The sequence below is a fragment of the Terrapene carolina genome, unplaced genomic scaffold (assembly GCF_002925995.2).
Source record: "Terrapene carolina triunguis isolate 2854851 unplaced genomic scaffold, T_m_triunguis-2.0 Scaffold66, whole genome shotgun sequence".
Taxonomy (NCBI): Eukaryota; Metazoa; Chordata; order Testudines; family Emydidae; genus Terrapene; species Terrapene triunguis.
In genome coordinates this window covers 816,629-842,728 of record NW_020664417.1, presented here as the reverse complement: position 1 = coordinate 842,728, position 26,100 = coordinate 816,629, and the positions used below count along the sequence as shown (strand labels likewise).

The window sequence follows — 26,100 nt, the reverse complement described above, 5'->3', positions numbered from 1 at the left end:
AGAGTGTGAATGTGCAAACTAATTGCACAGCTAGTTTAGATTTTTTAAAAAAAATTATTACAGGAAAATGCAAGACTCAATCTTCAAATACAGCTACTGCCATCTATTGATGTCCTGCTGTTGTAAGATTTATAAAACACTTTTGTTTACCTTTCAGATCAGCATCTTCATGACCCATTTATCCAACTACGGGAATGACCGCCTGGGGTTGTATACCTTTGTGAATCTGGCCAACTTTGTTCAGAGCTGGACTAACCTAAAACTACAGACCCTGCCTCCAGTTCAGCTGGCTCACAAGTACTTTGAACTCTTCCCTGAGCAAAAGGCCCCTCTCTGGCAGGTAATACAACATACCATCAATAGCCCCACTCATAATTCTTCAATTACAATGCACTTCTAACATCTTTTGCAAAGACACATTAAAAATGAAGATATTTTATTTTGTTTTAAATGCCTTTTGGGATTCATTTTATTTTCTTCAAAGACAACAGCTTTGACTGAGAATATATTTGCATATTTGTTAGCTGTTATGTGATCTGCATAGATAAAGCAGGGCACTTGCTTAAACTCAGTCAAATACCAGCCCTTTAAGAGCAGTTGGCTGCTATTTATCTGGGCTTCCCATCCCTCTTCCCGCTTGTTTTCTTGATGCATCACATTGTATAAACTTACCTTGATGAACAATCATTAGGATGAAAACAGATGAGTGAGATCTACCACAATGCAGATTCATTGTGCCCATTACTATGGAATCACTAGCATTAAGTCACTGCAGCTATAGTAAGGATTCCCAGAATACAATATCCCCTTCTTTAAAACAGCAAGGAAAAAATCCTATATGGTCGATAGTGATTAGCATAAACAGTTACTTTGAAAATAAAGTGTTTTACCCCAACTCAATAATGACTAGTTCCCACCTCCATTTGAAATAAACGCCAACGCTACACATAAGGCCAGGATAGCAATTGTCAAATAATTATCACATATTCATGGTTGCTCTCTGATTCAACACATGATATGCCAAAACATACTCTCAGTTACACAAGTGTAAATCCAGAATAACGCAAAGGAAATATGTGCACTTATTCCAGATTTACAGTGGTATAAGAGAGCAGAATTTGTTTTTAACTAGTTTTGGCAAGATCTGCAGCTAATGTATATATTGGCCTAGCTTCAATTGATAGAGCTATACTGACTTGCACCTGCTAAAAATTTGTCCCATTATATTTGATTAACTTAATGCATTAACAAATCAGGTCTTCCATTACCAGCTTATGCAAAGGCAACATCAGTGTAATAACTTCTTGAAAGAATAATCAACTCTTACTTTTTTCTTCAGGTTTTCTGTTCACACATTTTTATTTTGCATTAACATGTAGTAGAAAGTTAGTGTTGAATAATAACCTAAATTTTTCTTTTCCCCCCGTCTTTTGGATTATTATGTAAATTTAAATTGTCACTAACTACTATATATTCATGTTACTTATTAGGTGACAAAGAAGTTTCAAATATATAGTAGTTAGTGACAATTTAAATTTACATAATAATCCAAAAGACGGGGGGAAAAGAAAAATTTAGGTTATTATTCAACACTAATAATAGTTAGGCATAATAGTAATGGGTAATTTTAACCATAAATGGAAATTTGGTTATTAATACTTAATTTTTATTCTCTTTAAATCTAAAACGAACTTAGGCCTCAATCATACAAGGCCCTTAGGCGAGTGCTTTAATTTTAGGCACATGAATAGTCTTATTGACTCATTTGCTTGATCAGCGCCATAGTGATTGTGAACCATGTCAGACTGGCAGAACTAAAGAATAGTGTCCTCTACAGGTAGAGTACAAGAAGGATTTGTGCCAGCTTCTCCAGACTGCTGTACATCAGCCTTGACTTAGAGAGATTTCCTATAGGGATGAGAAGGTAGTTCAGGCTCTATGCCTCAGAGAAGAGATTGTCAACAAGACTTTTAATTATGCTGCGGATATCTGTTCCCTAGGAAATGAATTATAACCATTGACTCATGTTGTAAACTGCACCATACAGAATTGTATCGTGATGACTTTCAGTCACTTGAAGAGCTGACGAATGTGGAGCAAACAACTTGATCAATTAATTTAGCTTTATTTTATACCCATGGAATATCTGCAAGCAGATTTCACTTCAAATTTATTAGGCTAATCTTTTTAGATTTTTTTGAAAAATGAGAAATTGTTCAATTTAAAAAAAAATGGAAAAATGAAAATGGGCTGCGGGGTGGGCAGGGAGTAAAAGCAAAAAAGACTTTCTGGATTAAGACTTTAAAAATAACAAACTTAAGAATCAAAGAGTCCTGTGGTACCTTATAGACTAACAGACGTATTGGAGCATGAGCTTTCGTGGGTGAATACCCACTTCGTCAGGTGCACCCACGAAAGCTCATGCTCCAATACGTCTGTTAGTCTATAGGGTGCCACAGGACTCTTTGCTGCTTTTACAGATCTAGACTAACACGGCTACCCCTCTGATACTTGAAACTTAAGAATGAATGAGTATTCTCCCCAATTTTCCATTTCAAAACTTTTGTGTTTGAAAAATGCTGACCAGCTGTAATAACTTAAAATTTGGAGACATATCTTTTATCAGGTGTAAATGACTTTATTTTAGCTGAGCTACACTGATTTATACCAGCTAACGAGTTGGCCCTGTTATTTTATGGATTAATAGTGAATCTTGTAATTTGAGCTGTGTGTAGTTGTGATTGGTCAGGTAATTCTCATGGTGTGCCTATTCCTGACTGTACGAGCATGTAAGCATTTCCAGCAGAAATACTGAAATTCACTTCCTTCTTTACTTACTGTGAACATTTGTATCATGTCAGTAAAATAACCTCCCGTCTTAGTTTTCAGATGCTTATTTACAATGGGGAGGGGGTAAATTACATTTATCTATCTATATCAGTCCATCTTTCTATCCATTTACGAAGTGTCAATCACATTTACACCCTAATGTAAATGAGTATTCTGAGTTCCCTTATTGCATTCTGTATTTCAGACACCATTGTAACAACACTATGCTTATTTTGGGCCCCTGATTCTAAGAGAAGCTGGACACCTGAAGTGATAGTCTAGCTCAGCCAGAAGTTATGGGCTTGATGCAGGAACCATTTGGTAAAATTTTCTGGCCTGTTATGGAGGAGATCAGACTAGATAATCATGATGCTCTTTTCTGGGCTTAAAAATCGATGAATCTATAAACATAGAAGTCCCAGGCATGTAATACATAGGGAGAAAGAAGGAAATGTTATACCCTCACAAGATTTTCATTTTGACGCTGATCCTGCAAAATGGACACAATTGCTCAACTTTACTGATTTCATTGGGATTAATCTAGGTCTTGATCCCGCAACATATGGAACACTCTGATCCCGATGTGCCAAAACACTCAAGCGTGTGCCTAGCATTCTTAATTGATTCATTGGTTGGGGCCAGAGTGCTTAGTTCCTTGCAGGACTGAATTACTGGGGTGAAATTTGAAAAGTGTTGCCACTGACTTCAACCATGCTAGGATTTCACCCCGGTGCATAAAAATAAGTATGTGTGTAAATCTCTACTATATGGAAATTTCCTCCAGTGCGGCAGAAATAATTGTCTTTTTTTCCCCTCAGAATCCATGTGATGATAAACGGCATAGGGATATCTGGTCCAGAGATAAAACTTGTTACCATCTTCCAAAATTTCTTGTGATTGGACCTCAGAAAACAGGTGAATTACAATGACTTGAATAGAGGGTGTGAGTCTAAGCATATTATAGCCCATTTTTTGGAGTTGTATATATTTATTTTGGAATAATGCATGATAGAGTAAATTCAGATGTATAGAGGTAATATATTCTGAATAGAAACCCATCGCTGCTGTTAACTCTTCCATTGCTTATGGGGAGAAAGTGGCTTGGATAAAATAGGAACTCTCTTTCTGAACCATCAGCCACTTTTAGAACAAGCCCAGGTTGTTATCATAGTACTCCTACCAGATGTATTGTTATATCTCACAAAATGCCTATTCTCATGGGAATTCAAGTTGATTTTGCAGACTCAAGGGGCTTGGATAGTTTTGATAATACCTTTCTTTGAACTGGAAAGGCTCATGAGGTCAAAATAGCAACACTTTGCAGTTATACTCCTTCCTATTAAACTAAAGGAACACTTTTCCCCTAGTAATTATGGGATTGGCTATGTTGGTGATAACTTTTGCGTGGGAGCAGTTAGCCTCATTACAAGGGAGGCTGCACATCAAAATACTATGCTACTGAAATTCCATTTTAAAATAGGGTACGTCTTGTGCTGACCCTATGCAGGTGGGCGAATTTGACCCTGTGTTCTGAAAATTGCATTGGAATAAAGCATGGGAACAGTATCTGAAACATAGCCCTCAGCTTTTGTACTGGCACTCTGTACAGGGGAGAATTTAATTCATAGAGAAGGTGCAGCATGTCATTCCACCATAATGAAAACAATGCAGTTAGTAAAACTAGAAACCAAATATGGCCAATTACCAGAACTCAGTATACACCACTGTAAGGAATAATTTTGTCCTGATTACTTTCTCAGGAGTTGAAGGATAATCAGAGTTAAAGCATTTCAATCATGATGTTTTCAGTTAAATTATTTTATATTTTCTACAGTTGATACCTACCTCCTTTGTAAAGTGTTTTGAGATCTAAAGATTAATAGCACTATATAACAGCTAGGTATTTATACGGATCTCATGTAATCATTTTTCCCCAGAAACTGATTTAAGTTTTGTGTCAATGTGTTCTGCATTTAGCAGACTTGTAATATGGAAGTAGTCAGAAAGTAGAGCAAACATTCACAACAAATACACATGTTGTTATGCTGTGAGACACAAAGATAAGGTAACTATTAAGAGCTCTGACCAAATATCTTCTCAATGTTTGCAATCCTAATAACAGTATGTATTACCTATATAGTCCCTTTCATTTGGGGATGTCAAAGAGCTTTACAAACTTTAAACCCAACGAACACCTCTGTGGAATAGTTAATATTGTCACCATCTTACAGAAGATGGAAGCCCAGGGAAAGAGAAGTTGCCCAAAGTTACATAGACTATGTCTACACATATGTGTGTGTAGAGTACAGACACTGCACCTCCCCAGAATATGAATATAAATAGCAGTGTAGACAGTGAGGCACTGCTTAAATAAGTAAAGACATGCAGAACCTTAGGGAATATACCCTACACAGCTCTCTACATACACTCATCTACACTGCTGTTTTTAACAGTGTAGTGTCCTGCTGCCACCCCCTGGCCAGAGCCATTCACGGCCACATGTAGCTACACACCACATTGTGGATGCGGCCTGTTTTTCACTGCTGCGTGGAGCTATACATACCCTATGTGCCACTGACAATGTAGACAGACCAGGATGAGTCAGTGATAGAGTCATTGATACACTGATTGCTGTTGCTCTCAGCACTAGGCATTCCCTCGAGAATATACCTTTAAATTCCTGTTCTCTTTCAAAAAAACAAACAAAAAAATATTTCTCAACCAAGTCACCATAAATCTCAACCTGGAGGTAAGATGTGAAAAAATCTTTTAAAAGAGCCATTTTAAATGGTGTATAATCAATTAATAGAAAGTTTAAAAAGAAATTCTGCTGCAATCTCAAGTAACACCACACATTTCATTTCCAGTGGCCAAATAGCTAGCATGAAACTGTCTTTCTTGGTGATTCCCAGCTACTTATGACATTTAGGTCTGGTCTAACTCTGTAAGCATCTACATTAAAATGTAGCTCCAACCGATGTAATTTGCCCACTACGCTGACTTAATATCTCCACCTCCGCAAGAGGCGTTGTGCTTAGGTCAATGTAGTTAAGTCGATGCAGTGTCAGTGTAGACACTGTGTTGCTTACATTGACATTTGCTGCCTTTCAGAAACTGTCCCACAATAGTTAAATTGGTGCAAGTGCTCCTGGTGAGGACAAACACCGCCGACACAAAGAGCATAGTGTCTTAATTACTGCAGTGGCTGTATGTCAATGTACCTTAGGCCTTCTTAATTTTGTAGTGTAGACTTGCCCTTAGTCTAGTTTGGTGGGAACTAATGTTATCACTTAGGCAGAGGGTATGTAACATCTTGCAATCCAGAGGAGATAAACAGATATTGACAAAGACTGAAAGAAATGAAAACAGTCCTACAATAATTATTTATGAAAAGCTGTAGAAAACATGCTTTGTTTTCACATGAAATGTGTTGCAAAATTTAGGGCCAATTTCTGCCATTGTATGCACAAACGTGGCTTCCTCTGATGTGAAGAGAAACCTCATGTCTGCATCAGAGCAGAATTAGGACTCTTGAGAATGAAAGAGTTAATGACCACAGAACAAATAAACTTATGTGTATTATTTGTTCATATTTAAAACTCCAGCATGCTAAGACATCCTTTCATTAATGAGAATTTATCGTATAAACCCTTTTTAAATTTTCCTCTTCATTTGTGCATAGTTGTTCAGAAATACTTGCTTAAATTTAAACGCTTTAGATGTATCTTACCCTTTCTAACTATGTCAAATAATCCTGTGTCTTGGTTTTTTTCTCCTTTTAGGAACAACAGCACTTTATTTATTTCTCCTTATGCATCCTTCTATCATCAGTAATCTCCCTAGTCCAAAAACTTTTGAAGAAGTTCAGTTCTTCAACGGAAACAACTATCACAAGGGAATTGACTGGTAAGAAGACTAACAAAAAGTAAATGTCCATTATTAACGCATGCTAAATCACAATGGAACAGTTATAGAAGTATATGTGACAACCACATAATTACCAGATGAATTTGCTATGCTTGGCACTATCAGAGTGAATTAGAAACTAATTCATAATGATGGGACACTAAATCAAGTGTTGCCCTTAATTTTATTTAGATGTTACAATAACTGTCATAGTTTCTAGTAAAGTAATACAATAGAGAGCCCAATTCTGATGCCTTCTCCCCATGCTGAGTTATACCTTACTCTGCAATTTCATCATGATCATACTCATTTTAATAGGCCAGATTGTGCCGCCCTTTCTCAGATTGAACTATTTGTAAAGTAGGGTCTTATTCTACATGAGTAAATGTGGCATAATCTAGCTATTGAGACTGCTTGTGGAGTAAATTACTATTCAGCATAACAAAGCGTGGCAGAATTGAGCCATTAATAAGGAACTTTAGATTGTCATTCCTCTCAAACTCTTTAACATGGGTTTTTAAATCTTTAAAGAAATTATTTTGTAATGATTCATGTACCAAAAGTTACTAGTGTCCTCACACTTACAGCAAAGCTAATATGTAGGAAGAACATTGCCAAATATATGTATATTAAAAGACTAATCTTCTTGAATTGTTTAAATCATACAAAACTGTAATATACTGCAATGAAGAATAGAAACAGACTACACAACATATTTTTAAAAAAATCACTGAAAACAACATTATCACAATGGCTACACTTAGTTTAAGAGAAATACTGAATTATTAGGTTAACAATGTTGTGAAAACCCAGGAGACGGAAACACTTCATTGTGCATTTTTTCATACTACATAATGGAGCACATTGCTGTTGATATTACCAGAGTTCAGATGCCTTTTATTAGCTGAATTTCATTGTAAAATGCATGTCTATTTTTGTAATTTTTGTTTATATCTCAGACATGTAGAGACTGTATCATAACAAAAGGTGAGGGAGGTTGCAGATTTATTTTGTTAATCCCAATATACATCTGGATGTATGGCCTATATCTATAGAAGCATTCAAATAATATATGGGATAACGAACCTATAGTCACATTGCAGGAACAAGAAGCAGAAGATAATTCTATATTGACTTTGTTTCTAAAACATCCATCTTGCTCTGCACAATACAAAGGACCAGCGCTTCAGTTGATGTTAGTCAGTGCAGCTCCATTGACTGGCCCACAAGCGGCAAATTAGATTAGAAGTGCAAAAACAAACATGTCACAATTTATTCCATGTTTTTCCATCTACAGCATTTTTATGTCTGCGGTGAGATTATAATCCCTACTTTGGCCTGTTTACACCAGGTAAAGGGACTGCAGTAGGGCTAGGGGCTTTAAAAGGCACAGATGCAGCCAGGATAGAATTTCTCCAGCATAGCAACTGAGGAAGACATGCAGGCTGGCATAGGGAGCTGGGACTGAAGCATGTAGCACTGCTTGGATTCCAGGTAGCACTGCTGCTATAGCTGTAACGCAAGTAGTCTCCCCCAACTGCATCCCCCTCCCGCCCCCAGAGACTGTCTAATTTATGCCAGGGACAACTCCATTCCTCAGAGCAATACAGAACTGGGAGGATGCAAAGGTGGCTTAAAGCCACATTATCCTCCCCTCCCACTGGGCAGCAGGTGCCATGGAACACCTACTAGAAGCACAGTCTAGAATCTCACTTCACATCTTTAATCTGTTCACACTTTGACTTCAAATGAGGAGCGCTTAGATGTGAATATCCATCAACACTTTTATTGTTAAAAATGCTCTCTTAGGAAAAAGAGTATTTCCAGTTATCCGCTGAATATTCATTATAAGTACAATTAATACTTTCCTTATCACTAGTGGAAATCATTGCCAATACAGTCACAGTGTTTAGCTGTTCACATCATTGACCCCCCAGCCAGTGTTTTTTACTGTTACAACTTTAGAATGAATCTTTTTCCCTGTTAAGTTTTGATTTCTTCCATTTGTGAATTACGTTGGAAGATTAACATTTCCACGTGCTATGAAATGCAGAATATATGCATAAGACAATTTATTACTTTCTTAATTCAAATCATTGTCTCCTTCTCCCCAGGTACATGGATTTCTTCCCTACCCCTTTAAATGTCACCACTGACTTTCTGTTTGAGAAAAGTGCCAACTACTTCCATTCAGGGGAGGCTCCCAGACGAGCAGCTTCCCTGGTCCCCAAGGCCAAGATCATCACCATTCTCATTGACCCATCAGATCGGGCATACTCCTGGTATCAGGTAGGGAACTTGCCACTGAGAAATGGGCAATGAAATCAAAAGCAGTGAGTGGAAACTAATTCATGCCCCTTCCTGGGAGATGTTCCAGAGGAGAGATGGGTTGGCTCAAAAAAAAAAAAATCATAGAATGTCAGGGTTGGAAGGGACCTCAGGAGGTTATCTGGTCCAACCCCCTGCTCAAAGCAGGACCAATCCCCAGACAGATTTTTGCCCTGGATCCCTAAATGGCCCCCTCAAAAGCATTGAGCTCACAACCCTGGGTTTAGCAGGCCAATGCTCAAACCACTGAGCTATCCCTCCCCCCTGTGTTTCAAAAAAAGGTTCCATCATATATAGCAACTTGACATATTTGTGCAGACAAATGAATTAGCCAGACCAATGCCAAAAGAGTCATCTATAAAGTTAAACTAGGCATGAAGTATAAAAATTCTGATACCCTATGATAAGGTTTGCAAATAACAATATAAAGCGCTTAGTTCACCATTCCAGTTGACACTCCTTCCAGCCCCATCCTGAGAACATTCACAAAAGATTACACAAGTCATAAGACAGTGAAGAAGCATGCCCTATGGTTGCATCTACACTGGCAGAATTTGGACCTGTAATTCTCCATCAGTGCGGCTCCATCAATCCCAACACTGGCAGAACTGTAGTACGGTGATCAGACGTCCCAATATTACAGGGACCATCCTGATATTAAGGGCTTTGTCTTACATAGGCACCTATTTCCCGCCCCCCCCCATTTTCCACACTTGCTATCTGGTCACCCTAAAGTGCAGTCTGAGATGGTAGAAGGCTGTGTGCTGTCTACACCACAACTGCCAACTATGCCACAAAATGTAGAGCTGCACTTGTGGCAAATTAAGGGTCCAACTGTTCCTAATGTATATGCAGCTCTGGTGCCTGATTCTCCACTGCCTTGCACTAGCTGGTGCATGCCTTTGCCAAGAGATTGCAAAAGTATGTGTGAAATGCTACCAGTTCTGAATATTTCAATAAATTAGGCTCTATATGGTTTTAACATGGGCTTGTTGGTCTCTACAAACAGTTATCTGAGAGTGTGGGTAATATCCCTTCTTAGTAAAATAGATGATTCTTAGATTTTTAAGGCTGGAATGGATCACTTGGTCTGATCTCCTGCATAATACAGGCCACATAATTTCACCAAGTGCTCTCCTTCCTCAAGCCCACAACACCTGGGAATGGAGAGAACCACAGATAATCTTCTTCCATTGAAACAGCCATAGGTTTTTGGTTGGTGGTTGGGTAATGTGTGTGGTGGTGGTGGTGGTGATGTTATTATTAAGGTATGATAGCCACTACTAACATTTGAAAATGCGACCATTATCCATCTAGGATATTTCATTACATTAACACAATAGCAGTGAAGCTACAATTTGCTAAATTCTTAACTATGTTTGGAAGTCTGAAATACTACAGTTTTCACTTTTTTACTCAATTATGGCTTAATTTATTAGCTAATTACAGCTATTTGTCTCTCAATTTTGTATGCTAGCACCAGCGATCTCATGAGGACCCTGCTGCTCTGAAGTTCAATTTCTATGAAGTGATTACATCAGACCATTGGGCTCCTTCAGAGTTAAGGACTCTCCAGAAGAGATGTCTGATCCCTGGGTGGTACGCTACCCATATAGAAAGATGGCTAACTCATTTTCCCACTTCCCAGGTAATTTCCTGCTAGCCATTTCACAAAGCTCACTGATTTTGGGAACAACAATCTCAGCGTATACCATTATCGCATACAATCTTGTGATGCTTTTTCATTGATTTGGGGGGGGGGGAAATCAAGGAAAATCTATATAAACACATGCTTAGATAAAATTCATCTTTACAAAAACCCTCCCAGAATACCGATTTCCTGACAAAAAAACACAACACACACCTATGGATGTTCCATACTCTTGATCATACCTTCTGCCCCTACAAAGAAAAATGGGTATGAAAGGAAAAGGTATATGTAGGGTAGTAAGCAATCTCCCCTGTGACTGCCTCATCTGACCAGGACTTAAAGAAACTCTGTGATGGAACTAGGAAGCACAGGCTGTGTCTTCTAGTTAGTCTAAGTGCTAGAAAGCCAAAAAGATCTATAGGATCTGTTTCTGTCCATGGCTGGCCTTTTCTGTTGCATGGCCTCAAGTTGCACTACAAAGGGGAAAATAGACCAGTCCCATTGCTAGTAAGTAAGAGGAGGGCTGGGTTTTTCAGTGACTTGTATCTTCTCCCTTTAGTCCTGCTTCTCTTTTGATAGGCAACAAGTACCGGCCTACGAGCAGCAGAGTTTGCATGGGATGCAAAGTTCCCAAAAAAATATGCCTGCAAGTTGGGGGATCTATGGCAGGTAGGACTTCCTGCAGTGAGTTGTTTACTCCCTCTCTGGTCCTGCTAAGGGAGGGGGACACAACGCTGTCCCACAAATTTCAGAACATGCATGGGATTCTGGGTCCCCAAGAGAGCCAGGACTCCAATTACCTGTTTGCTTTCTCTGTTCTTAAGGCTGAGCCTCCTGCTCCTAAGACATATGTTAAGGTTTCTCCCCCCTGCAGTAGTTAATTTCATCACAGCGAATGCAGACCCTGCTGTTAGGCATGCAGGTGCACATTGGCATATTTCTTGTAAAATTGGCTACCACTGTGTTTGCCTAGTTGCAGTGATTAATTTTACAAGATACGCAACAATGTGAACTCATTCTTTATAGTGTGCGTACAGAAAGTGCACTTATTGTGCTTACTAATGTGCACTCAAAAAGTCAATAATTCATAAGCCCTCACAATAAATATGAAACACACCCATCCAAGTTAATTATTATCTGTACAGTTCTGTACTGCAAAAGCTTCTATATATAACTTTACCAGCTAGACTAAAAGTCCAGTTCAGCACTGAGGTAGCTTTGCATCAGACCAGATTTTGTTAACGTACTTTTGAAAGAACTGTAATAATTACATATTGATTATCAGATACTGTCAATCTACTGTATCTGCATAGTGGTTACTATTTAATTACTAGATATTTATGTGCTTATCTCTCTGAAAGCTCAGTGTGTATTTTAATGCTTTTGAATGTTGTGTGTGTCTGACTTATCTGATCAAGCTTTTTTAAGTCTGTTTTTCTCAGTATTCTGTAAATCTTTGAGATTTTGATTTTATTCTTTGCTTGTGAATGCAAAAATTACTATATTGGGGGGAACAAGGTAGGCACCCAAGCAGTTCCCTCAGTTGCCAGATGCAAGACTATACATCTCCAGCATGATGCAGAGCTGAAAGAAATTAAGGCTAGAAACAGCTGAATTGCACGACTGCTAATGATACCATATTACCTCAAATCCACCTTGCCTTCAATTATGTCACAGAGGAAGTGAGGTAGCTTAGTTTATTGAACTGAGTCTTTTGTCTTAAATGGACAATCTATCCTTACAGTTGCTAATTATTGATGGACAGCAGCTAAAAAGTGACCCAGCTACAGTCATGGATGAAGTGCAGAAGTTTCTGGGAGTCTCACCTCATTATAATTACTCTGAAGCTCTAACGTGAGTTTGTACCTTTAATCTCTTCTGTTGTATATGATTATGTACATCCATACTTCCCAGGGACAATTTATCATCAGTTACAAACAGAAAATGACATTAAAAGAATATTAAGGTTGCCAGGTCAAGCACTCAAAAATCACCCCCCTTGTGTATATCCATTCTGATGCAGTCTTTCATTACATGATCACATACTATTTTCCCTATAGGACCCCTGCCTCATTCAGTGCACAGGATAGATGGCACTTACTGAATGAACAACTAGTCCATTTCTCCCCATACCCATAGCTCAATGTGAGGCCCCAGAACTTATTTACTTCATACCGTCCAAACTCTGCTCTGAAGACACAATTATTAATTTCTTCATGGTTGTTTCTATGGTGCTCCTCACTGTAGTTTTTGAGTACTTCACAAACATTATTCAGGTTCAACAAGGAGTCTGGTGGCACCTTAAAGACTAACTGATTTATTTGGGCATAAGCTTTCGTGGGTAAAAACCTCACTTCTTCAGATGCATAGAGTGAAAGTTACAGATGCAGGCATTATATACTGACACATGGAGAGCAGGGAGTTACTTCGCAAGTGGAGAACCAGTGTTGACAGGGCCAACTCAGTCAGAGTGGATGTAGTCCACTCCCAATAATAGATGAGGAGGTGTCAATTCCAGGAGAGGAAAAGCTGCTTCTGTAATGAGCCAGCCACTCCCAGTCCCTATTCAAGACCAGATTAATGGTGTTAAATTTGCAAATGAATTTTAGTTCTGCTGTTTCTCTTTGAAGTCTGTTTCTGAAGTTTTTTTGTTCAATGATAGTGACTTTTAAATCTGTAATAGAATGACCAGGGAGATTGAAGTGTTCACTTACTGGCTTATGTATGTTACCATTCCTGATGTCCGATTTGTGTCCATTTATTCTTTTGCAGAGGGACTGTCCGGTTTGGCCAATGTACATGGCAGAGGGGCATTGCTGGCACATGATGGCATATATAACATTAGTGGATGTGCAGATGAATGAGCCCTTGATGGTGTGGCTGATGTGGTTGGGTCCTCTGATGGTGTCGCCAGAGTAGATATGGGGACAGAGTAGGCAACGAGGTTTGCTACAGGGATTGGTTCCTGTGTTGGTGTTTCTGTGGTGTGGTGTGTAGTTGCTGATGAGTATTTGCTTCAGGTTGGGGGGTTGTCTGTAAGCGAGGACTGGCCTGCCTCCCAAGGTCTGTGAGAGTGAGGGATCATTTTCCAGGATAGGTTGTAGATCGTGGATAATGCGCTGGAGAGATTTTAGCTGGGGACTGTATGTGATGGCCAGTGGTGTTCTGTTATTGTCCTTGTTGGGCCTGTCCTGTAGTAGGTGATTTCTGGGTACCCGTCTTGCTCTGTCTATCTGTTTCCTCACATCCCCAGGTGGGTATTGTAGTTTTACGAATGCTTGATAAAGATCTTGTAGGTGTTTGTCTCTGTCTGAGGGGTTGGAGCAAATTCGGTTGTATCTTAGGGCTTGGCTGTAGACAATGGATCGTGTGATGTGTCTTGGATGGAAGCTGGAGGCATGTAGGTGATTATTCAGGTTATTTTTCCAACAGCCCTAAGAGGTGATGGGGTATTATCCCCATTTTGCAGATAGGAAACTGAGACAGACACCAAAGTCATAAATACACATAATCTTGCATGCCCAATTTGAGATGCATCTGGCCTGATTTTTGAGAGTTCTTAGCATTTCATCTATTCAAAACACAGCTCCCACTGACTTCTGAGCATTCACAACTGCAACTGCACCTCTGCAAATCAAACACTAGGGTCTCAAGTCAGGCACCCAGAAAATGAGGAACACGCAACTAGTAATCACCTGTGAAAAGTATGGTTTAAGGGACTTGTTCAGCATCACACAGAAATTCTGTGGCAGAGGCAGTGATAGCATCCAGTTACCTAGTGCATCATTTAACAGCCTTAATCATGAGAGTTTCCCTTCAACTGTAAGAGTCGTGTTTTTTTAACATGGGTAAAGTAATGTATTTTCCCTAACCTTGTTCTCAGAAACGGCTTTGTTGAAACTTCCCAAAAAATTCAGCCTCAGAAAAACACCCAACAGGGAAAATTTCAGCTTTAAAGTTTGGCGAAGTTATAAGCAACTGAAAAGAGGATCTTATAATGGGAAGTGTCAGGCAGCCTATAATATTTAGTGTAAGCTCATCCCCCAGTGTGAGGCCCAAAGGCAATCAGAGGAATATCCTCCCTGTCTAGTGTTCCTTTGATACACTTTCCATTGATTTCAATGGCCATGAATCACTGAAGTCCTTACCAAGGTGCCTGTAATGAGTTCAGTTCAGGTCTGAGATCTACACATGTAGGAGACCCGAAGGGTATAGATTTCCCCTGGATCACATGAAAGGGTGGTTAACTATCTTCCTGTCCTTTCCCACTCTCTGCAGAGAGTTCCCCATCAGCTCTGGGATCTCTGCAGGAATTTGGATTGGGTGGATATTAACCCTCCCAGACCAGTAGTAAATAGGCAAGAGGCTTTTACACTGGGTCTTTCCACATTGGGGAACCTCACTTACAGTTGAATCCCAGGGGCAAGCACTGTATTGGAGCCAAGAAACCAACAGCCTCTTAGGAAGATGAAGGGCTACTGGGGCTCCCCAAAGCCAATGTCCAAACATTCAGCATCTGCTTGGGTGGTCATTGCCTCCTACAGATTCCTATGTCTGCAGGACTTGGGGTAGTAATCCACATCCAGTCCATAGTTAGGGAGGAGAAGCAAATCCTACACACTTCCATCTCCATAGGAATGATACATAGGAATGATACAACCATAGGAATGACACAACTCCAGCAGGGAGTTTTCATCTCCCACACATTGCCTCCACTTTTAAGTGAGGGTAAGACTGCAATGGTTCCTCTTCAATCTTTTCCAGAACAAACAACACTTTGTGGGTTATACTGATCCTTATACTAAGTATAAGCCCAGAATTGTGCAGGCTTCTTCTTTAAAAAAAAAAAAAAAAAAAAAAAAGTCTCTTAAAAACATTACTTTTCAAAATAGCTTTTCCTAGGTAAACAGTTTCATTTTCTGGAATGTAATTTTGTAAGTCCTTGGTTCATTATGTGTACAAAGCGCTGGCAGGAGTTTTGAATACATAGCTAAGCTCCTGATGTTTGCACACCTGCCACACTGCTCATCTTACGTGCCTTTTGTTATGTTTTCAATATATTTGGGGACAAAATTTTCCTTTCGGTAACTAAACTGAAGTCAGTGGAGTCACACACCAGGTATAAAGTTGTTCCATTGCCTTTATTTAAACAGGAAAATGAGTTGTAAACAGTTCTATAAAATTATACAATCACAGTTCAGAAACACTGAGAACGCAAGTGTGCGGAGGAAACACATAGGTTTGCACGGAAGAGGAAACAACATTAACAATGTGGTAGCTTCACATTAAGAATGTCAATATAAAATCGATTGGATAGGCTCCTTCAAAGTCATTGCTGTTTATTAAGCATACAACACACATTTTTAAAATTGTCAGAATGCAATCCAAGGACCCAATTGTGCAAACAGTACTGGGCAACAAGCTTATTGCCATGAGTAATCCATAAAAATCAATATGGCTTCTCACAGGAGCGTAAAATTCACCCTGGTGCAAAGAATAAGGGCTGTGCAACGCTTAAGTGCTGCTTATGGCCCTGCATAGAAGTAAATATCATTCAGTAGTTAGTAAGCACTCCATCCAGCACTGAGTGCAGAATTAAATCCGAACCTGCCATCCTTCACATACACTACTAAACCAGACTTGAGTTTTCCTTTTATTATTCTGATGCATTTGTAAAAACTGAAATTAAACTAATGTTGTAAGAATTAATTCCTATCTGTAAATATGCTCTGTGATCCTCAAGTAAAAAAATGCTAAAGAAAGATGTCACAATCCACAGGATCGGTGCTACATTGAAACAGTTTCTAGGAGGAACCCCTTCAGTGTGCCAGACCCCCAAGGAGTCTGTCTCTCCCTGCACAGGTTAGGCCTCACTACCTCCTTAGACTGAACCTCTGGGCCTTCAGCACTACTTCTTCACACCATGAACTCTGATCAGCAAGTCCAACTGAGATAGGCTCTTGGTAGAGATTTGTACACTCTTTGGGGATTAATGCACCTCACGAAGTATTCGTAGTGATACTCAAACAGCTTTGTCAAAACAGTAGGGTTTATTAGCCAGCTGGAACACAGCATAGGAAGACCTTAAGTTAGTATAGAGAAAGAAAGGTTAAAGCACAGAGCAAGTCCATTTTGGTTAGCCCAGAGTCCAGCCAAACTGTAATGAACCCCATTTTCAAGCTCTCTCTGTCTCTGTCTGACCTTCTTGGTCAGCCCCAGCTCCCAACTTTCTCCAGCAGCCAACTCTTATCCTCCCACTTCACACCTTCCCAGTCCTTTGTTCTCAAGCTGGGGTCTTTTCTCAGCTTCCCTGCTGAGAGCTAGGAAAATCCATATCCCTGTTGGTCATTGGTTGCTACGTGGCAATGTCCTGGTGATTGGGTTTTCCATAGTCTTCTTAGCTTTTTCATTGATTTGGAGTCAACCTCCACCAGTTCTTTTTGTAATGACCCATTCAGGCTCAGACAGCTAGTCGACATTCATACGTATGTCTCCCAGCCTTCCCTGAGGGTGGAGTCCTTTCCCCCCACCACAGCTAGCCATACAAAATGCAGGGGAAACTGAGGCACACATAGGAGTTGTAAAAATACTACAGAAAATTTCCACTTCATCACAAAAGGTAAGCTAAGTGTTTGTGGGAGCAAGGAGGAGTCTGCCATGTAAATCAGGTAAATTAGACGTTGAGACACCTGTCTGAATGCAGTTACCAGATTTGCTGGCAAATACTACATTAGGTGTGCGGTTACCTAATTTGCCATGGCAAATATCTATTTGCATGTGCAAGTACCCCTCAGAGGTTCCAAAATTAATACAGCCTCATTCACCAAGGTTTCCCCCCCCCCCTTTTTTTTTGTTTTTTAAGATCCATCCCTATCCAGTTTCCTAGTTGCATCCTCTTGGCCACAGGATATCCCTGCCTTGCCCTAACTGGCTGGTAGGGGAGGGCATTAAACACATTGTTTCCCCAAACAACACATGCTCTGCAGCAGTTTGAGTTGGTGGTTCCTTTGTGGATTTTTCTTCACACTCCTCACCGTTGAGGCAGAAAGAAGTGGGCATTGCGTGTTCACATGGTTAACAGAGAGGCTCAGTAGTTGTGTTCCCCACTCAGAGAACAAAGGGGCTAGAGAGGTTGGGGAGAAAGATGGGCAGGCAGCACTAAGCTGCTGCTTTTCACAGCGGGGAAAGCCAGGCACAGAGCTAATACAGATCTAATCTGATCTGTCTAGATCAGGGGCGGACAAACTTTTTGGTCTGAGGGCCGCATCGGGTTTAGTAAATTGTATGGAGGGCCAGTTAGGGGAGGGGGTCATGGCCCGGCCCCCACCTCCTATCTGCCCCCCCCCAGGACTCCTGCCCCATCCAACCCCCCCGTTCCCTGATGGCCCCTCTGGGATCGCTTCCCCATCTACACACCCCTGCTCCCTGTCCCCTGACTGCCCCCGGACCCACGCCACCCCATCCAACCCCTCCTCTCATTCCTGATGGCCCCCCCAGGACTCCTGCCCCATCCAACCACCCCTTCTCCCTGTACCCTGACTGCCCCCTGCTGCCCCATCCAACCCCCCCTCCTTCCTGACTGCCCCCCAGGACTCCTGCCCACATTCAACCCCCTGTTTTCCCCCGACCACCATTCACACCCCGAACTCCCCTGCCCTCTATTCAACCCCCCCCGCTCCCTGCCCCCTTACCGTGCTGCCTAGAGCACCAGTGGCTGGCGGCACTACAGCCGCGCCACCCGGCTGGAGCTGGGCCATGCTGCCGCCACCACACAGAACAGAGACTGGGTCAGGCCGGCTCTGCAGTTGTGCTGCCCCAGGAGCTCTCAGCCCCGCCGCCCAGACTAGCATTGCGCCAGCAGCAGAGCAAGCAAGCTGAGGTTGCGGGGGTGGGGGGATAGCAGGGGAGGGACCGGGGGCAAGCCTCCTGGTCCAGGAGCTCGGGGGCCAGGCAGGATGGTCCCGTGGGCCGGATGTGGCCCGCTGGCCGTAGTTTGCCCACCCCTGGTCTAGATTCTTATACAGCACTCTCCTGACTGGAGCAGATATGATTCAAGGACTGTTGCTTCCAAGTCTCCTGTCAGACAGTGCTTCAGAGAGAGAGAGAGGGAGAGACTATTTTGGAGACTGGAGGAATGGGCTATTAGGCCAAACTGTGAGCCCTCTGTTACAATTAGCTCTGCTGACAGGAGAAATCCTGTATGCCTGTATGCCTGTATCCCTCTCCCCCACACTGGAAAAGGTCGTCCATCTTCCCTCATACCCATTCTTTATGGGAGGAGGGAATGAAGACTGAGTGGCCCTGTAGGAGTAGATAGGGTTGGTGAGGTGACCATGACCCCACTCTGGTCCCATGGAGCTTTTTCAGAAAAAAACACAATCTGGAGATATATTATCTTCTCTTCATAGAAGATTAGGGTTGGAAGAGACTCAGGAGGTCATCTAGTCCAACCCCCTGCTCAAAGCAGGACCAACCCCAACTAAATCATCCCAGCCAGGGCTCTGTCAAGCCGGGCCTTAAAAATCTCTTAAAAATCACCACCTTCCTAGGTAACCCATTCCAATGCTTCACCACCCTCCTAGTGAAATACTGTTTCCTAATATCCAACCTAGATGTCCCCCACTGCAACTTGAGACCATTGTTCCTTGTTCTGTCATCTGTCAGCACTGACAACAGCCGAGCTCCATCCTCTTTGGAACCCCCCTTCAGGTAGTTGAAGGCTGCTATCAAATCCCCCCTCACTCTTCTCTTCTGCAGACTAAATAAGCCCAGTTCCCTCAGCCTCTCCTCATAAGTCATGTGCCCCAGCCCACTAATCATTTTCATTGCCCTCCGCTGTACTCTCTCCAATTTGTCCACATCCTTTCTGTAGTGGGGGGCCCAAAACTGGATGCAATACTCCAGATGTGGCCTCACCAGTGCTGAATAGAAGGGAATAATCACTTCCCTCGATCTGCTGGCAATGCTCCTACTAATGCAGCCCAATATGCCATTAGCCTTCTTGGCAACAAGGGCACACTGCTGACTCATATCCAGCTTTTCATCCAAAGCAATCTCCAGGTCCTTTTCTGTAGAACTGCAGCTTAGCCAGTTGGTCCCCAGCCTGTAGCAGTGCATGGGATTCTTCCGTCCTAAGTGCAGGGCTCTGCACTTCTCCTTGTTGAACCTCATCAGATTTCTTTTGGCCCAATCCTCCAATTTGTCTAGGTCACTCTGGACCCTATCCCTACCCCCCAGCATATCTACCTCTCCCCCCCATTTTAGTGTCATCCACAAACTCACTGAGGGTGTAATCTATCCCATCATCCAGATCATTAATAACGATGTTGACGAAAACCGGCCCCAGGACCGACCCCTAGAGCACTCCACTTGATACCGGCTGCCAACTACACATCGAGCCGTTGATCACTACCCGTTGAGCATGACAATCTAGCCATCCACCTTATAGTCCATTCATCCAATCCATACTTTTTTAACTTGCTGGCAAGAATACTGTGGGAGACCGTATCAAAAGCTTTGCTAAAGTCAAGATATATCACGTCCATCACTTTCCCCATATCCACAGAGCCGGTTATCTCATCATAGAAGGCAATCAGATTGGTCAGGCATGACTTGCCCTTGGTGAATCCATGTTGACTGTTCCTGATCACCGTCCTCTCCTCCAAGTGCTTCAAAGACACATGCTACCTCTGCTCAAGCTAGCATGCTATCTACCCAAGTACAATCTGACCAACCGCTGGGTATGTATTCAGGTGCTCATCTTGAGCTGCCACCCATGTTCCTGTGGCAAGATTACCAACCCAGGGGATTGGGTGGGATTGTACTCGGGTAACTAGTCCACACTGCTGCAGTCACAGTATTTTTAGTGTGCTGGCTTGTGCAGAGCTAGCACGTCTGTCTACTTGCACTGTGAAGCTGGCCCCCAACTGTTGTGTAAACATACCCTAAGCTGCCATGGAGCTGGGAGACACGTGAACACCAGAGCCAGGGCAGCAGCAAAGATGCCTCTGACCTCCTGTGAATCCCTGGGGGTTGCTAAGTGAAGGGCAAGTCCTGTAGCTCTTTCCATAAGGAAGCAACCCCTGCAGGCTTTTTTGTGGCGGAGAAGCAGTTAGGGTGCTTGCCCGAACTCAGGATACCCAGTCCAATTCTCTGCTCTGATACAGACTTCCTGTGTGACCTTGGGAAAGTCACATGGTCTTTCTCTGCTGCCATTCCCCATCTGTAAAATGGGGATAATAGCACTGCTATACCTCACAGGAGTGCTGTGAGGATAAATACATTAAACAGTAACAGAGGCCATATAAGTTCCTTAGATAAGGTAGGGAAGGGGGATATGTGCTGGGCAGGGGAAATTATAAAATATGAGGTCTTGTTGGCTCTCCTTTGAAAATTTGAGTTACAGCTAAGGCTAACACTGTATCCTTAAGTATTTCCATTGTGCCCAGATACAGTATCACATAACATACTGGGCACAAAATATACAACTTTATACAGTCCCGAGAACTTGAACACAATGGGGTTCGTCCAGCTTAACTGAATTGCCTGGCTTTTTCATTCTATAATTTTGGGCTTTCCCATAATGTTGAATATACTCATACTGAGACAGAAATGTTTAGGGCATAGTTCTACAGTTTTCTTTTAGCACAGCACACTATATTACTACTTCTCTTGGGAAATTAGTGCAAGCCAGCCAAAGTACTTCACTATGCAATGAGCAGATTGAAAAGTCCAAAATAGAAATGAATCTACCATCAATATATCCATTTAATCAATGACTTGTTTAATTTTAATTGATATAATTACTGTGACAATTTAGGCTAGAAGGATTAGTCCTGGGATAATAGGCTGAGCGGGGGGGGGGGGAAAGAAGCCCTCCTCCCCCCCCCTTCCCTTTTCCTGAAATGAGTTCACATATGTGCAGTAGCAAATTGCAGGTGCGCTGGTGTTTAAGGAATAGGCCCAGGGCAACAAAACATTCTGAAACTAATTAACTTTACATTTCAGCCAATTATACTTCATCCTTCTCAAACAGCTGCTGAACAGCAAAAATGCAAACCTTTTCAATGTTTTATGCATGCTGCCAAGTCCCATAGCAATAAATTCAAAACTTAACACTATATTTTGCTTGTTTCCTTAGTGTGTTAATGCCATAATCTAACATTCCTATATCTTTGATTTTAAGACATGATGATCAGACTTCAAATTTCTGCAAAGATTGTTTAGAGACAGTGTTAATGCTGATGCCTGTCTTGGAATAAAAGTGACATCTAGAACTAATGATATGGGGCAACCAGCCCTCCGGGTGTAGTGATACATTAACAGCAAAACAACCACTTCTTCCAAAGGATCTAAACACTGCTTTAGTTGCCTCAAAAATACACACACAACTAAGGAATATATTGTTAAAAAAGTACTACTGGCAGATGTTTGCGTGCACACAGAGGAGACCTGATCTGACTTCCACTGAAGTCAACATGGTCCATAGGTCTTTTTTCAAATCTCTGGCACTTCCAGTGGACCAAGTTCTGACCTGGATAAGTGCCTGGTGTCACAAGTCCAGTCAAGTGCCCCCTCTTGACCATTCACAAGACTGCTGTGAAGGGAATCGATTCTGGATCCCATGTATTTTAAGTTTCCTGAGTCTTACAGTGCAGTCACTCACTGCCATTGGCTCGAGATCCCTAGCACACTCTCAGGGTGCAGATTCCCTGTCTAACACACCTTCCTGAGAGTTTAGACAATGTAGCTCACTGCCCAGCACTGTGGCACTCTGGCACCGGACTCTTCCAGCTCCCCTGTAGCTTAAACATGCCTTATCTCAGAACCTCCTGAAGGTGTGAGGTGCTGGGTTACAATTTAACTCTCAGCACACATTTGATAAGGTATAATACATAACACACAGTCTTTGCACAGGATTCAAACACAGCATTAGTCTTTCTTCAATAACACAAGAAATATATATCTATATAAAAATCATAAATCCTACATGCATTTCTGTGCTTCCATTTCCTCAATATTCCAGCACATTCTTTGGGCTGGGATCAAGGTTACCTGGGACTATCCAGCAACCTCGTTGTGGTGCATAGCTTGCTTTTTTTAAAAAACATGGAGCCTTTTCTCCCAGCGTACCTACTGACTCTGGCCAGTCCATCTCCTTACCCTCTCCTGCCCAAACTTCTTGTGTATCCATCAGTCTTTCCCTCTGAGTTCACTTTAAATGCCTTTTTTGTCACCTCTGTCTTGTCCTACTTAGGGAATTGCCACTCTGTATTTCCTGACCCCTTGAGACAAGAGAAGGAAGTGTCTTTCAAACAGCTCATGGAAACTCACTTAGCATATCTATTGTCCAGTCAAAGCACAGTAGTTAAAGATAAGTACTCCCTGTTGTCCTTAGTCTGGTGTATATTTGCTGTAGGTTCTGTCTGCAATGGTGGATATGCTTTGAGACAGGGGCTATCCGAGACTATCTAAGATAGGGGCTATCTAGTCAGTAGAATTCATACATTGTACAGATACCCCAAAAACATCACACATGGGGTTCCTGTTGACTGTTTGGAGAAATGGATATCTTCAAGCAACTGATAATGTTCTCAAACATGTATTGCATTGCATAAATTGTTCTTGAGCATACTGTGGCCATCTAAGACACTGTAATACCAGTATCTCTCCCTACTTGGAAGAAGTAAAATATCTCAGATATCACATAGTGGCAGTTGCTGGGTAACTGACTATTTAATGGCTGAAGGTTCTTCCATAATTAGACCTTTCTTAAGATATTATCCTTTTTAGGTTTGACCCTCAGAAAGGCTTTTGGTGTCAGCTGCTGGAAGGAGGGAAGACAAAATGCCTGGGAAAAAGCAAAGGCCGAAAATACCCACCAATGGATCAGGAGGTACCACTTTTCTAGAGATCTGAGTTACAGTTTGTGAAAAACTCATACAGCATCGTGCTTGGGGCTCAAGAATAAAGGATGGTTCATTTTTTAAGATTTTTTTTTAAACCTACAGTTCAGGATAACCACATCTGTATTTGTCCAGCAAATGCATTCATATTCAGGCTTTTAGCTCCCCGGTCATTGCCTCATTGTGTGGTGATGCATGTCCCTACTGACTGGGACATTTCCAGGCTGCACAGCTGTGAATTCTCCCAGCAAACTCAGACAGTGGAAGCTGACCTGCTTGCTTTCTCTTCAGAGACTAACAGTGTAACTGCTCACAGTAAAGCTACCACACAGCTCTTTCTGTGCAAGTTTATTTATTGTAAAGTGAAAACATATGTAAAAACAATTAAAAAAACCTACACTCATGCTAATAAGCTTACTGGTGATCATCCCAACTCCAGCACTGTCTGTGGCAGGTGGCTAGTCCTTCAAACCCCACAGAGGAGCCTCTTCTATGGTCATATAACAGCCTCAGCTCAGAACTAACACACTCATGAAGAGTTTGGTCCATCTTTTATACAGTTCAGGGGTCTTTCATCCAGAGTTTCAAGGAGCAGTTAACCAATAAACAAAGGGCTTTTCTCCATAGGGCATAGTTTCAGGAGGCCTCCCAAGTACCTCCTAGGAAATCCATTTCATACATATTGTCCCAAACAGTTCTTTGACATGTCTAACTTTCCCCAAGGTTTACATTAGTCAGTCTCCTAGAAAAGTTACATACAATCCTACAATAACCTAAACAAATGTATTTTAATACAGTGGATCCAAAAGGTATTGAATTCAGTTTAATAAGGTTGAACTTAATAAGGTTTGTCCAGGAAATTTTCCTGTCACAATGATACTAAGATAACTGAAATTGTGGGTCATAAAAATGTGGACACTGTCCCTTTAAGAATTTTACCTGGTTTGTTTGTTTTTTTTAGCAAGATTGTTCCCCACAGGGGTGCCAATTTTTAATGTAAATTGTCTTTGTTCCTTTTTCCCCTTTTCCCTCAGTCTAGAGCTTTTCTTTCAAGCTACTACAGAGATCACAATGTGGAACTGTCCAAACTACTGCACAGATTGGGACAACCCCTGCCATACTGGCTGAGACAGGAGCTTCAGAAAGTGAGATAGCACTGATGTTCAGAGGACCAAAGTCTAATGACAGTTACCGGCACCATAAAACCCCTCGCTTCCCCGACTCACTTGTGGTTGTCAGTAGAGGACCTCATGAATAACTGTCTCAAAATTAAATACAAATATAAAACTGTTTATATATGCACGCGCTGACAGCTACTAGCATCAACTCCTTTGTCAGCTTCTGGGACACAATATGGAGCTATGTGGCATTATTCTTTATCCAGCCTGGGACTCATGCATAATCTAGTCCCTCTGTTTACCAGAAAGTTCCAGAAACTGTATGTATGATTGATAGTCTTCATCATATATGACAAATTACAGCCTGTCAGGACACAAGCAAAGGACAGAAACATCTCTCGGTGGATTATGAGGTTGGTTGAATTTAATAGTTTTCTATATTTTTTTCTTTTGGCCTGATCCTTCAAGGTGAAAAATGAGGGAACTCAGGGGGCATTCAGAACCTTGCAAAACAGGGCCCTTAGTTATTAGGGTTTATTTAGTTATAACTAACAATGCTGCCCTGTTGCTTTCCTCATAAAAAGTAGCTTGTTTTGTTCACAGTGGCCTAAATTCCTTTATGGCATAACTCCATGGACTATTTGGCCAATGGTCTGTGGGATTTCTTTTCTTACATCTTTCTCTCAAACAAGATGTACCCTGGTCTACGGAAGCTGTGTGTGAACTGCAGAAGTGCAGCTGTCCTGTTAGCCCCTCAAGCAGTGAACCAGTCAATGAAGCCAGCCACTTGAAAACTGTGCCTTTCACTGAACTAACATTCTTACCTTGTTTTGCCCCTCTTTATAAGATTTTCATCATGCTTATCTAGTTCCTATGGTGCTTGTGTTTGGGATGTGAAATCTGATTAGTTTGCCATAATGTCATTGGGACTCATAAAACAATCATCAGAAAGGTCAAAATCGAAGCAGACCATTAGCTCAGTGAACTTCACACTGACAATGGCTTAATTCTGACAATTTCATGGTCAGGCTTGGGAGCAAATAGTTTTTACTCTGAAGCCTTTAAATTACGAGAGACTGGGTTTCTACTGTTCTAGTATCATAGCCTTAAACCCTTGTCAAAAAGGCCTATAGAACTTAATAGGAATGAAACAATAAATTAATCTGGGTTCTATAAAAATTACTTTACAAACCTATAGGCTATCACAAAAAATTATCTCCATTCTGTAGATTTTTTTTTTTAAACCAGCCAATAGAACTTAATAGGGAATTATATCCACAGTATCACATACATGTGGTGATGTATTCTTATTTTTGCACATCCATATACTCTCTCTCTCTCTCTCTCTCTCTCTCATATATAT

General features: G+C 41.4%; 1 protein-coding gene across 1 annotated transcript in view; it reads left to right on the top strand.

The window, feature by feature from the left end:
- LOC112101780 (bifunctional heparan sulfate N-deacetylase/N-sulfotransferase 4) overlaps nucleotides 1-26,100 on the top strand; it is a 155,805-nt gene that overhangs the window by 124,238 nt on the left and 5,467 nt on the right. The window contains exons 6-13 of the mRNA XM_024192643.1: nucleotides 158-340; nucleotides 3,648-3,744; nucleotides 6,612-6,735; nucleotides 8,850-9,024; nucleotides 10,541-10,711; nucleotides 12,459-12,568; nucleotides 23,507-23,609; nucleotides 24,654-25,150. Of these exons, the coding sequence (XP_024048411.1) occupies nucleotides 158-340; nucleotides 3,648-3,744; nucleotides 6,612-6,735; nucleotides 8,850-9,024; nucleotides 10,541-10,711; nucleotides 12,459-12,568; nucleotides 23,507-23,609; nucleotides 24,654-24,773 (1,083 nt within the window). The 3' untranslated portion in view covers nucleotides 24,774-25,150. The remainder of the gene's footprint in view (nucleotides 1-157; nucleotides 341-3,647; nucleotides 3,745-6,611; nucleotides 6,736-8,849; nucleotides 9,025-10,540; nucleotides 10,712-12,458; nucleotides 12,569-23,506; nucleotides 23,610-24,653; nucleotides 25,151-26,100) is intronic.